This window comes from Chrysochloris asiatica, unplaced genomic scaffold (assembly GCF_000296735.1).
Source record: "Chrysochloris asiatica unplaced genomic scaffold, ChrAsi1.0 scaffold00130, whole genome shotgun sequence".
In the NCBI taxonomy this organism is placed as follows: Eukaryota; Metazoa; Chordata; class Mammalia; order Afrosoricida; family Chrysochloridae; genus Chrysochloris; species Chrysochloris asiatica.
The window spans coordinates 4657151-4672372 of record NW_006408648.1 but is presented as its reverse complement, the minus strand read 5'-3'; the positions used below and the strand labels follow the sequence as shown (position 1 = coordinate 4672372).

The 15222-nt window shown below is 42.1% G+C and overlaps 1 protein-coding gene across 1 annotated transcript in view; it reads left to right on the top strand.

Moving 5' to 3' along the window:
- The window catches only part of ITGB5 (integrin, beta 5), a gene marked incomplete at its 5' end in the record, with an annotated part of 195936 nt that overhangs the window by 28569 nt on the left and 152145 nt on the right, over positions 1-15222 (top strand). The window contains 2 exons of the mRNA XM_006869428.1: positions 666-915; positions 11420-11588. Of these exons, the coding sequence (XP_006869490.1) occupies positions 666-915; positions 11420-11588 (419 nt within the window). The remainder of the gene's footprint in view (positions 1-665; positions 916-11419; positions 11589-15222) is intronic.

Below are 15222 nucleotides of genomic sequence, written 5' to 3'. Positions count from 1 at the left end.
TATGATATCCCAAAATGTCACATGTGCCCAAGAACTAAAAACGATTATCTGATAAATGGCTAAGGAGATAGAAGTAGTTGATAAAAACCCTTTGTGGGTATTTTAAGGAACTGTACTTGTTTCCCTGTGTTCCTTTGCCTTGTACATCTCCTCCCTTCCCCACCTCAATTCATACTCACCCTTGTCCATATTTTTCTTTTGCTAGTCCCTCCCTGTTTTATATATCACACTTACTTTGTCAGTCCTCTCCCAGCCAGTTTCCCATCTTGACTGAGCCTTTCAGTGGAGTTGGTGTGTGGTAGGTTGACTACTCACTTTGTATCCATGGAACTTTCTGCATCATCCACCAATGACCCAAAAGCCCTTTTTGCGAAGAAAACACAACCCTTAAGTGATTGGTGCCTGGCTGTTATTAAAGAATTTCTTTGCTGAGCCAAGTGATTGTGAAGGACAACCTAGAACTTTATCTGTAGTACCCACATCCCCTTCATTTATTTTACTTCCAAGAAAAAAAAAATTTTTTTCTTCTGAAAGGCATAAAATCACTAAAATACATACATACGCAAATGAATAAGAGGTAGATTAGCTTTGAACACAAAATCCACCCCTTCAACCTTCTCAAAATTACATGACCACTAATAAGCAAAACTTTCCCATTGGCACAGGTAACAAGACTACCTTCCAGCTCCAGGTTCGACAGGTGGAGGATTACCCAGTGGACTTGTACTACCTGATGGATCTCTCCCTATCCATGAAGGATGACTTGGATAACATCCGAAACTTGGGCACCAAGCTCGCCGAGGAGATGAGGAAACTCACTAGCAATTTCCGATTGGGTTTTGGCTCTTTCGTAGACAAAAACATCTCCCCTTTCTCCTATACTGCACCAAGATACCAGACCAACCCATGCATTGGGTAAGTGGCCAGCTGTCCTTCTGCTGGGTATCTGAGGCTGGAGGACTAGAGCAACAGGGAAACTTAACCCAAAGAAGCAACTGGGGAGCATGTGAGTGTTTAGGAGGACAACCAGAGCTAAATGTTTAATTTGATTAATAATGACTGAGCTCTGTTCTACTACATGTGAAGAAATGAACTCTTACGAAGTTACATAAAGATATCGTGGTCATAGCCCATTTGTTTTCTTGCCTAATGTATACAACATTGTTTTCTCAGATTAATAGATTTTTAGAAGATGTCCTTAGGTACTGAAGGCTCCCAGATAATCTAAGAGAAAGCAAGGAGAACCATTCAAACTTTCCCTTTGCTTGGAGTAACTGAGGGCTAAACAAATTCAAATTTAATTACTCTTGCTCTGTTGTTTATTTAATAACTCGAACTTACTCCAGCAAAACAAAATGAAAACCATGTGATTTAAAGGTGTGAATGATTAAAAAAAAAAATTGTAAGTTATTTACCTGTATTAGAACATGTTGGACAAAATTATTTCTTAGGTGCTACAATAAAGAAATCCAAAAGTATGTAATGGATTGTTGTTGTTAAGTGCCTCCGAGTTGGTTCCGACTCATAGGGGCCGTGTATAGGGTTTCCAGGGAATGACTGGTGGGTTTGAATCATTGATCTTGCATTTAGCAAGCCAGTGCTTATCCCACAGAACCACACCAAGACTCCATGTAATGAATAGAACTTGATATATTTTATTTCTTGCTCACCTAAGTCCTCATGGTGATTCAGGGACCCAGCTTCTTTCATCTTGTACTATAGTATTTTCCTCTGGAGAAGCATCCATAGGAGGATTTTATGGATTAATGAGCTTAGCCACTTCTACTGCGTTAGAACAATAATCTAGGAAGAAGAAGAAATGGGTTTGGTGGTCTTGGGGTATTTGTGGGAGGGGGCTGATGATCACCTTCCCAACTCCATTAACTCATCTTCTGCAAGACTAGTGTGTTTGTTTTCTAGTCTTTTGAGTATTCCCTACAGTATCAAGATTATGCAATGTGATTATAATGATCAGTAATGTCCATCTTTTTTTTTTTTTTTCTGCTTCTTCTCTACACTCAACTTTAGTAAAATCTTTCGAATATAAAAGATAACTAGTCTGCACTTAACAACAAAGATAAAAGGGAAGCTAAAACGTGAGTGCTTTTTATGTGTAAGGTACCATCTTAAACACTTTATATGTATGATCTCATTGAAATCTCTATGGGTTATCTCATTTAAATCTTTTAACAACATTTTGACATCATAAGGCAAGTATCTTGGAGCAAAACGATGTGGAAATCTGTTGCTGTAAAGATTTACAGCCTGGAAAACCTTACAGGGGCTGTTCTGCTCTAATATATATAAGTAGGGTCACTATGAGTCAGAATTGAGTTGTTGACACACACAACAGCAAGGTATGTGTAAGCCAGGTAAATCAGATGAGGAAACAGAAGCCTAGAGAGAGAGTAAGTTTCCTAAGATTATACAATTAGTAAGAGAAGAGGGTAGACCTGGGCATGGAGACAAGCTAGCTACTTTCAGAGTCTGCAGTCATATAAGCATGTTGTTGTTAAGTGCTACCGAGTTGGTTTCTGAGGAGTGTGTGGTGAGCTTGAACCACCAACCTTGCGGTTCAAACTGACCTTGCAGCCCAGCATATTAACCCACAACACCACACCAGGACTCCATAATGCTCATATTTTCCCGTCTTCTGACACTGCCCTTACCTACCCTTGCCCTCTAAGGCACTTGCCTAAGGGTAATGTTAGGCTAGGCTGAAATAACAAACACACACACACCCCACCCCCACCAACGTCTCAGTGGCTCAGCACAGTGAAATTTTCTTGTTTGCTGATGAGGGTTGCTTTCCTTGGCAGCTCTCCTTTAAGAGAGGTCATTCTCAACTCTTGGTCTCCTTGGCCACTAAGGGCAGAGAGAGCTGGAGGTTCCCATGGAATGTTTTAAGTTCCTGAGTCTGCCTGTCCCCACAAATCAGCTTTGGCAGTATTGACAGCTCCAAGCGCTATGTTGGTCCGTGAGCTCATGGTGAGGTCGTGTTATATGTTCTTCTGAATCCTTCCTAATCCTTCTGTATATGTCCCAAAAGTTAATGTAGATGTTCCCAGGGGCTGGACTTCTGGTGTAGTTCTGTAGCATAAGCACTGGCCTTCAAACTGCAAGGTGGGCAGTTCAAGCCCACCAGTTGCTCCTCAGAAACTTAGTGTTATTATTTTCCATTATGGAAAAACAATAAGGAAAGAAAAAATTATAAATACAAATGAGCTGCTTCTAAGTTCCTTAACTGTGAAGAGGCCCTAAAGTACCAAACCAAACCTGTTTCTATCCACTCAATTACATCTTGCTTCTGTCTAACTGCCCTATAGGGTCCAAGGCTGTAAATCTTTATAGAGGCAAACTGCTACATCTTTCTCCCATAGAGCAGCCTGTGGGTTTGAACTGCTGACCTTTCTTTGAGCAGCTGAGTACTTAATCACTGTGCCATTATTTATTGGATTTAGCTTCTTCCTGGCCACAGATGGCTGCTGGCATTTTTATTACTTTGGTCTTGTCTCCAAACCCCTTTCCAGCTCAGTCTCGATGCCAAGTGCCTTCCTTATTGGTGAAGTTTGTTTTTTACCCGGAGCAACAGCATCTAAACTAAAATCTTTTTCCATTTATTTAGAACAGTGATTCTATCTGCTGCTTTTCCTCTCTGCTATCTGACATGGTCCTATCTTCAGACAGAGAGAGTGGTTCTCCACTTTATTTCTCCCTGGGGCCATGCAATCACTGTGAGGAGCTAGATGAGAAACTGGCAGTGGATGGAGGTCTGGCCCTGGGCACTCGGCGTTTGAATATCCAATGTTGTTTACACATTACTTATTCAGAGTTCTTTTTCTAAGTTCTAGAAGCCACAATCAATTGCAGACAGGACGTAAAATTCTTGACCAGTGAGTAAAAGGCACTCTGAAAAGCTGCTGGTCAGACAGGACATCCAGTGAAGAATAGGCATTTTAAGGAAATACCAGGTTCAGATCACATAAATCCTTCATTTCTAAGCTGTGCAATACATCTGGGAGTCACCCTTGCTTCTGGAGCAAGCTAAGATCTATCTTCTGTGTCCAGGAAGTAGGTCTGCTCAGAGAGTCCCCATTGCTCCTTGGAGACAACAGTACAAGCCAAGAGATATAAACTGGCTGTTACTGTGTCTGCCCTGGTGGTTCCTGAGCCAAGCATGTTTGGCTACCTTAGCCTCTCCCACACCCTCTTGTCTTGCAGTCAGCCTGCCTTGTGTTCCGTTCCTGGTTTGGAAGACGTTTGTGATCTTATCTAATTGTTCTTTTCTTCCAGTTAATGTGGAGAGGAAAGCACAGGGTCTCTCTCAAGTTCCAGCGGCACCGAGTTAGGGTCTTCTTTCCTGTGGGGGTGCTGCAGCAGCGGTATTGGGGATTATAGGGAGTCAGGAAGAGTGGTTTGGCCTCTGTGGGGGACATCTCAGAGAAAAGAGTGCAGGGCCTTCCTGAGGTTGGATGTTCTGTTTGTTCCAGATATGTCTGCTAAAGGAATCAAAAGTGCCAGTCTCATACTTTCCCATTTTAGAATGTATCAGAAGTGCCAGCTTTGAAATAAGCTGCATAGGAAAAATACCAGGGTGAGAGTAATTGAATCATCTCATTAAAAACCTGTTTAATTGTTATCCTGAGCTGTAGGAATAGTTTCTGTGGGAAGAGTTGTATGGATGACACTGAGAGAAGATTTGAAGGATTAATCTGGCATGTTATTTCCTGTTCTGAATATTTTATTTTATTAGAGGCATTGGGCTAACGTGGAAATACACAGCATCGAAAAATATTTGCAAGTGAAATAAATTTCATCTTTTGTATTTTTCCTGATGCTTTTTGTCTTTCTTCAAGAGTCATAATATACCTTCTCCAGCTCGATGACATTACTTAATTATCTTCTGACAGTACTTGTAAATGATAAGAAATCCACTGTCAGTCTAATTTTCCTTCTTTTGGGTGACTTTTAACATTTCTCCATCTTTTTCATATTCTATAGTGATGTGTGTCTGTTGTGTCTAGTTTGGATTTACTTTTAACTTTTATTTACATTGCTCAGAACTTGGTCTGCTAGTTTATTTACTCTGAGAGTACATTCGTTCTTGAAAATTCACAGAGATTATTTCTTTGACTTTTCTCTCCTAGTGTCTAATTTTCCTCTGATACTATTAGATATTTGTTGGTGCTTCTCCATCCAAACTTCATGCTTCTTAATTTTTCTCTCCCAATTTCTGTCTTCTCTCTTAGATGTGTTACAGGGCATTTCTTCTTTCAGTTTACCATTTCTTTTTCTGCTCTTTGCTCCAAACACTGAAGCTTTGTTTTTGTATTTCAGAGACTCTGTTTTTCACTCCTTTTAGGCTCACTTGGTTCTTTTTCAGGTCCATATGTTTCTTATAATGTCCCTTCCCTCAGCCTTTCTTTTTTCTGCCTAATAATTTCCAGCCTGGCCTCTGATTTCTGTTTCTTCATCGGCTTGTTGAGTGATTTAAATAGCCTTTTCCTAAGTACTTCAAATCGTTGTGGCATTCCTATGTCCCAATTTATCTAGGGACATCACACTTGGATGGCTAAAACAAGTTTATTTTCTCAGTTTAGTTGTCCTAAGTCAAGGTGTCTAGCTCTTGTTGTTAAGTGCTCTTGAGTCAGTTCCAACTTATAGCGACCATCGCCAAGGAGCGACTGGTGAGTTTGAACCACTAACCTTGTAATTCAAACTGACCTTACGATCCAGTGCAGGGAAAGGTTTTCTCTCTGTGATAGCTCTGGAGTTAAGTCCTTGTCTCTTCTAAGCGTGCGCTCCTGGGTAATCTTCATATGGTTTGGCAGTTCTTTTCTCTATTTCTGATCAAATCTCCTGTTGAATCTTTTAGATCTCAGAAGAGTTGGGCTCAAAACACACCCTACACTAATCTTACCTCATGAACATAACAGAGACAATCTATTCTCAAATAGAATTATAACTACATGCGTAGAAATAACCATTTATGTTACATTTTGGGGGGAAACATAATTCAATCCATTACATTGTTTCTTGAATTGTAGATTGTAGATCCTTTAATTTTGGGGGGTTCCTGTCTTTCATGGTGATTTCTTTCCTCATGGAGTTTTTATAACTCTTTCATTAGCTCATCTTCATCAGAGGTGGCTCTCCATTGGAGGATCGTGTGTCACTGGTGTGGTGGCATCTCTGCAGTGCAGTTCATGTTTGCTGCTGCCAGGAGCCTCCAGGTTTCACAGTGGGACTAGTTTTCTTACTAATTCTCAGCTGGGTATTTCCTCCTCATTGTTGTTGTTGGATGTCATCAAGTCAATTTCAACATATAGTGACCCTACATATAAACCCTATCAGAGGTAGCGCAGTGGTTACGAATCAGGCTGAGAACCTCAGGGTCAACAGTTCAAAACTACCAGCTGTTCCGTGGGAGAAAGATGAGGCTTTCTGCTCTCGTAAATATTCACAGCCTCGGAAACCCTGTGCAGGGTCACTGTGAGTTGGAACTAACTCCACGGCACATAACAACAACAACATCAACCCTGTAGCAATCACAGGCATAGAGGTTAGGATTTACAGCACATATTTGGTAGAGGAACAGAATTCAAACCATAACATGCTAGGGTTATCTTGGCTATAATCTCAATGAAAACATTAAGATTGCCAAGTCATTCTCTCACACAGTCATTGGGTGGGTTTGAACCACCAACCTTTTGGTTAGCAGCTGAGCACTAAACAGTTGCACCATCCTCCTCATAACAAAACAAAAATCAAATCCACTGCCACTGAGCTGATTCTGACTCACAGCAACCCTATACCATAAAAGTAGTTAATTCAGGTTTGCTCATAGTGTAGGCCATTTTTAACGGGTGATTCATCCCAGTGTCCTTGTCTCTTTCCCAGGCCAGTGGCTGGAGTTTTCCTGTTTCTGGTTTTAGTGACAGTTCAGAACGCCGTCTTCCAGTGTTCAGTGTTGCACTGGCCAGAGACTGGTGATTCTGCTCCCTGCCCTTAGGGTCTCTATTAGGCCCTGCACTCTGGTTGCTCTTTTCTCCCGACTCCATCCATTTGTGGAATGATTTCTGCTTCCTTTCTGGCACCTGGATTTCCCTTTCCAGCTTCTTGTCTTGACTACATATGAAAAGATTTTTAAATAGTATTTTATCCAGCCTTTCTGTATCTAGAGTAAAAGGGAAACTGTTTCCATGTCTGCTTGTTCCATAGTATTGCCCTGATGATGTGTTAACTGTTTGCTGTTGTTGAATAGATCTTAGAAGTCGCAATGTAGTACTGTACTATAGCACTAGACTACTAACCAAGTCAGATCAACAATTCAAACCTACCAGCTTCTCCTCAGAACCCCTATACAGGGTCACTGTGAGTCAGAATGGACTCAATGGCACTGAATAACTACAACAAGTGTCTTAGGAGTCCTGGTGTGGCACTTAGGATAAGCTCTGAACTACTAACCACAAGGTCAGCAGTTCAAATCCACCAGTCATTCCTCAGAAACCCTATACAAGATCTCTAAGAGTCAGAACCAACTCGATGCTACTTAACAACAACAAGTGCCTTAAAAGGAGTCCTGTAGGGTAAGCACCGGAGGGTTAACTACAAGGTCAGTAGTTCAGACCCACCAGCCACTCCTCGAAATCCCTAAACAGGATTGCTATGAATTGGAACCGACTCAATAGCACTTAACAACAATGTGTTAGAATTGGATTCACTTTTTGTATATACAACCTCCCAGTCCTTTAATCATTTATATTTTATTTTTTTATGTTCTTGGTCAACAATCCTAAATTTAATAACTCTCTGTACATGGCCCTATAATAAGGCCCTGCAGACAGAAACACAGCCCCTTGGGTTAGAGTGGGAGGGTCTTCCTGGCTTGAGACCCCAAAACATCTTCAGACCACTCAGTCTGCTCTTCCAGGTGTTTAAAAAACGTGTGACTATCAACATCCCAGAGGAGCCCTGGTGGCGCAGTGAGCTAAACATTGGCCTGTTAACTTCAGGGTTGGCCATTCAAGCCCACCAGCTGCTCCACAGGAGAAAGATGAGGCTTCTATAAAGATTTTACAGCCTTGGAAACCCTAAGGAGATGTTTTTCTCTCTACTCTTATTCTCTCATTGTGTGTTGGAATCGATCATCTCAGTGGCAGTGAGTGAGTGGCAATATCCTATCCCAATGACTACTGAACCATTTCCAGGGTCTGTGTGACTAAGTTGCTTCCCTGGATGGAAGAAATGACTCTGATTGGGTAGAATACGTTTTCAGTAATGAAGGCTACTATCTGGCAAGCACATTTTCTGGACTCTGATTACCTCATAGCAGTTCTCCTACCATAAACATATATTAGCTTATTGCTGTTTGCAGGTACAAAAAGAAAGAGATTAAAACACACACACACACACACAAAGCTTAAATTGAGCTTCTCTCAGCTTTTCTGGTTTAAGCAGCAATTATTATTTTGTTCCTGCAGTCCCTCTCCTCAACCATTCCATCCACGACAGTAAACACACAGCTATCATGAACAAAACAAAAACAACACACAGACGAGGGACTTGGAGAGGAAGGAGAAGAGCGATTTGTGTATGCTCACTTCCTTCTGGTTCCATCCATCTGTCAAGCAGTACAGCTGGACCCTCTGCTCTGCGCCTCCTCCATCCACGTGGAAATAGAATTTCCATGACAGTTCTCTTTATATCAATGGAAAGGTTGGGCGGCCTGAGACATTGGTTAAGAGGAGCTTGCTCTGTCTAAGCACCAATGTCCATAAAGATTTCAGAGAAAGGGCATGAAACAAACAGAAGAAGCAAGTTAGGGAAGCCTCTAGCTGAGCTGCTGCGCACTGTCCACAGGGGACCGTGACTGTTACACGGAAGTTCTCTGGATTTTGGCCAGAGCCGACTTGTTATTCGGTAACCTGGGACTCTGTGCTGTGTTATTGTGACTCTAATGGATGGAGCAGGGACTGTAGGCCCCTAAAAGAAATGGAATGGTCTCTTAGAAAAAGCCAGAGGTTACCTATTGCAGGAGGAGGGGTGCCTGTCCTGACTTGTACTGCTTCAGCTTCTAGGTGGCAGCTTGGCAGGGCCTCCAAGCAGTCGCTAAGCCTGTTTCCCTTCCCATGCAAATACTTGAATTGGATTATAAAGCTTTGTTTCCCCCTGGACCTTTCAACTAGTTCTTGTTTTTCATCTTTTGTCTGCAAGATGGCTTCCTTAATAATGGCCACAGACCCTGCACAGTTGGCTCCAGCCTGCCTCCCTAGCTGTGTCTAAGCCTGTTCTCAGTCTTCACTCTTTACACTGTAGCCCCATTGGCCTTCTCTGCCTTCGCACTCTCTGTGCTCCCTGCTGCCACAGGGCTCTTGCACATGTTTGTCACTCTGGTTGGCACACTTTTGTTCCTCCTCTTTTACCTAGTCAGCCATTCATGGAACAATGTAAGGCCTCTCTTCCTATTTCATTAGCTACATGTTGTTGTTAAGTGCCGTCGAGTTGGTTCCAACCCGTAGCAACCCTGTAGAGGGTTTTCAGGGAGTGAGTGGTGAGCTTGCACCACCAACCTTGCAGTTCAAACCAACTTTGCAGTCTAGAACATTAACCCACAGCACCACACCAGGACTCCTCATTCGCTACATAATGGCACCAATTATTAGAATTGTAATTGGGGCTGAATGTTGCCCCAGTTGAAGAGCCATTTGGGATCCCCTCTGCAGACTGAAGGAACACTAGTGGCACTGTGTTTAAGCACTCAACTGCTAACTAAAATGTTGGTGGTTTGCCAGACAGTCCTCAGGCGAAAGATGTGGCAGTCTGTTTCCATAAAGATAAAAAGCATTGGAAACCCTATGGGGCAGTTCTACTCTGTCCTTCATTGTCATTATGAGTCCGAATTGACTCAGTGGCAGTGGGTTTTCTGCAGAGTCAAGAGGGGATCACCCAGTAGTTCAGGGAAAAGATGTGGCATTAACCTGCTACTGATGTGCAGTGCTTCCTTCTTTGAAAATGTCTAGATGTAATTTTCCATTTGAAGATGATTAGTTTCTAAATGGAGTCCTGGTATGGCGCTGTGGGTTAATGCGCTGGACAATAAAGTTGGTTTGATCTGCAAGGTTGGTGGTTCAAGCTCATCAGTTGTTCCTTGGAAACCCTATACAAGGTCACTATGGGTTGGAACCGACTCGATGGCACTTAACAATAACAGGTTCTAAATGATTTCTATTACTTCTAGGAGAGCTATTAGCTTAAAGTTGCTATCTTTATCAAGTGATTGAAGAAACCAAAAGGACCTCTTCATTTCTGTCCCATGTAACATACATGATCACATGCCAGCACATCCTGGTGGTTTCTGGGTGGGCTGACATGAAAGGGATAATGTGGCAATTTCTCACAGAGAAGCAGCAGAGTTGATGAGATGTCTCTGTCATAAAGTAATTGCTCATGCTGTCCTCATGCTGTGCCTACCTTCCTCTGCCCAGAGGAACTTTTCTCCTCTGCTCTGTACCCATATATGTTGTTGTTGTTGTGAAGTGCCGTCGAGTCGATTCCAACCCATAGCAACCCTGCATAGGGTTTCCAAGGAGAAGGCTGGTGAGCCTGAACCACCAACCTTGCAGTTCAAACGACTTTGCAGTCTGACGCATTAACCCAAGGCGCCACACCAGGACTCCATACCCGTATATATGGTCCCACATCTCTTTCAAGGCCCACAATAGGATTCCTTGTGAAGTCTTCCTCTGGGCATCATAGCCTGCTATTGTCTCTTTATAATAAAGGTAATTATCCATACCATTTAGCTATGCCATTCACTTAGCACTTGGTATATGCCGTATTGGAGCCCCTGCATGGTGCAAACATTCAACGTGCTCAGCTACTAATTGAAAAGGGAGGTTCCCATCTACCCAGAGGTTCCTTGGAAGAAAGTCCTGGCAATCTACTTCCAAATAATTAGCCATTGAAAACCCTATGGAGCACAGTTTGACTACTCGTTGACATACCATGAGTTGGACTAAAAGTTGACTTAATAGCAACTGCTGTATGCTGCCTTGGAGTCCTGGTGCGGCACTGTAGGATAAGCACACTGGACCACAAGGTTGCTTTGAACCACAAGGTCGGTGGTTCAAACTCACCAGCCGCTTCTCAGAAACCCTAGACAGGGTCACTATGAGTCAGAACTGACTCGACGACACTTAACCACAACAACATAATGGTGTCTTGCCTGCAGTTACCACTTGATGTTTAGAAAGTAGGAACTGTGGCATTTGTCTCTGTTTTCCCACAATGCCTGTACCAGAGGGTATATAGAAGGTGCTGGCTACCTCTGTAGGCACTTAGTAAATACACAGAGTGCTTGGTATTTATGATTTAGAGACAGTGATGGAGAAGTGACTCTCTTTTCTTTTCTCTCCAGCTACAAGTTATTTCCAAACTGTGTCCCATCCTTTGGGTTCCGCCATCTGCTGCCTCTTACAGACCGAGTTGACAGCTTCAACGAGGAAGTACGGAAACAGAGGGTGTCCCGGAACCGAGATGCCCCAGAGGGGGGCTTTGACGCAGTACTTCAGGCTGCTGTCTGCAAGGTAGACTGTCCATTCTGGCCCTGGGTGGGGACATCGAGGTAGAGAACATCAGTGTGGGTGTCGGGCTGATGCAGGAGATGGCAGACTTTGATTGACGCTGACATCAGAGGGTGTGCTCGGTGAAACCTTGGGGAAATCTACAGTAATCAACTCAGCTGGAGCTTGAGATGGAATTGGGCTCACGCATGTGTCTGTCTCAGGGTGTGGCTGTGTGCAATGGGATACTGTCTTTGCCAGAAGACAGCTCTCTATGTTTATACATTTGGGTTTTTTTTGCCGCTTTTCGAAAAGTAAATTTCAAGTTATATGCATAGACACTTAGAGAGTTTTATGACCCAATTATGATAAACTTTAAAGATATTGCCTGCAATGCTCTTTTGGGGAATCTGAAATTGCATGTCATCTTAGGTTACATTCCTGTTTACTTGTTTTTCTCCGCTTGTCTGTGACATGTGAATCCAGAGGGAAGACATAAACTTAGGTCAGCAATGAACTCATGCTTTGAGAAGTTCCAATGTCAGCAAAAGACATTAATGAAAGGTTGGAAATAAGCTTCTCTGAAAAGAATTTTCTACTGTCAAAACAACCCAATAACAATAACAAAAGATCATTTTGTGTTTCTAGTCTTTTTGCAGTGTTTAGCATGTTTCCACATTTGTCATCACAGGAATATAATGCTTTCTCGAAAACTTAAGGGATTCAACAATTAAGGGGGTTTCTAGGGAGTCTCCTGTTTGGTTTAAGAGGATACAGCAGTTAAGGAGGTTAGCACTCAGTTTGGCAAGGATATTGATTGCATATGGAGTTTTCTTTGCAGGGAAGAACTAGAATTCTCATCATTTTGTGGATCTCCCCCCCTTTTTTTTTTTTTTTTTTAAGTTTGGAGGCAATAATCTTTTAAGATTCTGGAGCAAGAACCCAATTACAGGCCTAGATAATGTCTAGTTTTTAACTTCAATTTAAATACATGAATTGGAATGATACAATTGAACGCTTTAAGCCCCTTGATCTTTAAGAAGCTGTTCAATCCACTCTTTAGCCTACAGAACCATCCTAATCCATCCTAGACTAATGAAAATAATTCTTCTCCTTTGAAGACACAGTATGAGGGGTGGGAGGTCTCAAAAAATTCCATTGTGCTTCATTTCATTTTCCACAAAATTTTAGAAACCCCCTCATATTTCAAGACCCAAGCATTTCACAAGGTTTCTAAACTCATTGTCTTAGCCTGATGTGAGAATCATTTGGCTGGGAGGCACTTGCAGCTTGATAATATCTGGTGAGGTTTTGTCTTTCTCCCTATCCTGGGAAAAACCTGTGAGGTTAATGTTGTTGTTGTTGTTATGTGCCGTGGAGTCGGTTCCAATTCATAGCAACCCTACACAGGGTTTCCGAGGCTGTAAATCTTTATGGGAGCAGACCGCCTCATCTTTCTCCCGCGGAGCAGCTGGTAGTTTCGAACTGCTGACCTTGTGGCTCGCAGCCCGATTCATAACCACTACACTACCAGAGCTCCTTTGTGAGGTTAATAATTGCCTGGAATTATGCAGTCTACGAGCCAACAGCTTCTCCTCACCATTTCTTTTCATTTATGCTGTCAGCATATGTTGCATATGTAGTAAGCAATTTGTTTCTCACTTGAAGTCATTTCCTATTTATATCATGACCATGGCCCAGGACCGGGCAGTGCTTTGCTCTGTTAACTCATCATGAGTTGGAACTGACTCAGCAGCAACTAAGAACAAAAGGAACAACACATTTATAACACAAGTCTTCCTTCCTGCCTCTCCACAGCATTCTTTATGGTAGCAAAAACTTGAAAGTAGACATGGCCTGTCTTTTGATGGAAGACTAAGCCACAGTTATACTGTTAAACGATATTTAATTAATTGAAAATTACTTAAGACAAATGAAGAAAGGGGAAAACAAGGTATAAAACAGTAGGGGCAATATGATGCTGTTTTGCAAACAAATGGGAGGGGAAGGGAGAGGAAAAGCCTAAAAATAAATAGACCACAATGATATAAGTAGTTGACTCTGGTAATAGGATTATATATGATTTTTCTTTCTTCCTTTTTTTTTCCAGTTTACCTAAAGTTTTACAATGAATATCATATGTTTATTTTTTGTCGAAAAACTTCTAACATAAAAAAGTAAAGAAAATAATAAAATTAAATCTCAGGTACCTGTCACCATCTTTCACCGTTGTCAACTCATGACCAACCTGGTTTCATGTGTACTTCCTATCATCATATTCCTCAATCTTTGAAGCAAGTCCCAGACATCATTTCATCATTTGCAATTATTTTCACTGGCAATTCAGCCTTTAACATTTGAAAACAAAAAAGAAAAACAGTCTTGAGCATTCCTTACCTTGTTGACTAAGTTTTCTGCCTCCTCCGGTTATGCCTACATAAAAGGCCCTTCCATTTTAGAACTCATCCTGAAGCTAAACGTAACAGAGCAAGAAGGCCTGGGCTCTCCCAGAATTGGATGTGAGCCTTGTAGGGGTTGGCATTTAGCTGGGCAGTCTGCCTGCAGCCCTGTATGCTTCGCTTCCTCTGACCCTTTGCTCTTGGCAATGGAGCTGATAGTGAGTTCCTAAGGATCTTTTGGTTCTGATTTCATTCTCATCCTGGTTTCCCTGGGACGGACTGTTAAATAGTAACTTGTGGGAATTACGAGTATGGGGTCATCACATGACTGACTTGAAATCCCACCTCTGTAGTCTGCTCTGTGTTTCTTGGAAAGCTATATTTTTGCATAAAGAAGAAGAAAACTACCTGTTCCTGTTTAGAGTCTTCATGTGGACACTGTTTCTATGTGTCGACATTCTGAGTTGCTTCATCCTTGGCCCGCCCCCCAACACAGCAAATTGCTATGAGGTAGTTTAACAGCATCCAAAGCTAAGCAATGCCTCTGCTATTGATATAGGTGTACCACGTTTTGTCTAGAATGAGAGAAGGCCAATGCCTTTAATTTCTTGTCTTTACCCAGAAATCTAATATTGAGCCTGTTTATGCTTTCCCTCGACCAGATTAATGCCCTTTTTCTATTTCCACTTGACTGCTCTCACAGGACTTTCTAGGCTCTCAGTTATTTAGTCAGAAATTGTACAGGCAGAAGTGTGTTGTGTGCTTTAGATGGGGACCATCCCTCTGTTCTGTTCTTCCAAAACAAGGAGTGCCCTTGGCCTAGGGAGACTGCAGGGAAGGAGTTGGCAGAGCTCTGTGTTTGAAGTTGTCAGTCATCCCCTTCCTGGCTTTGGGGTTAAAGACATTACATGAGCATTTGACCTTGGCTGAGTATATTCTGGCATCCCAGGAGTCTATGGGCTACTTTGTCTGGTCAGCCAGAAAATAAGATCTATACAGCGAAGTGCATACTGCTTTTTGCCTCAGATATTTGCTTCTAGCACCCCAGCATTTATTCTTCATGTCCTGTAGGCAGATTTTGATCTGTTTTAATCCTGATGGTCTAATTTTGCATTGCGTGCTAAATTTTTTTTTTTTTAAATCTTTTTATTGTGGACTGAGTGAAAGTTTACAGGGCAGATCATCAGTTTTATATTCAACAAATCATACACCTTGCTTCATTACAATAATTATAATCCCCTCCTTGTACCATCAGTTAA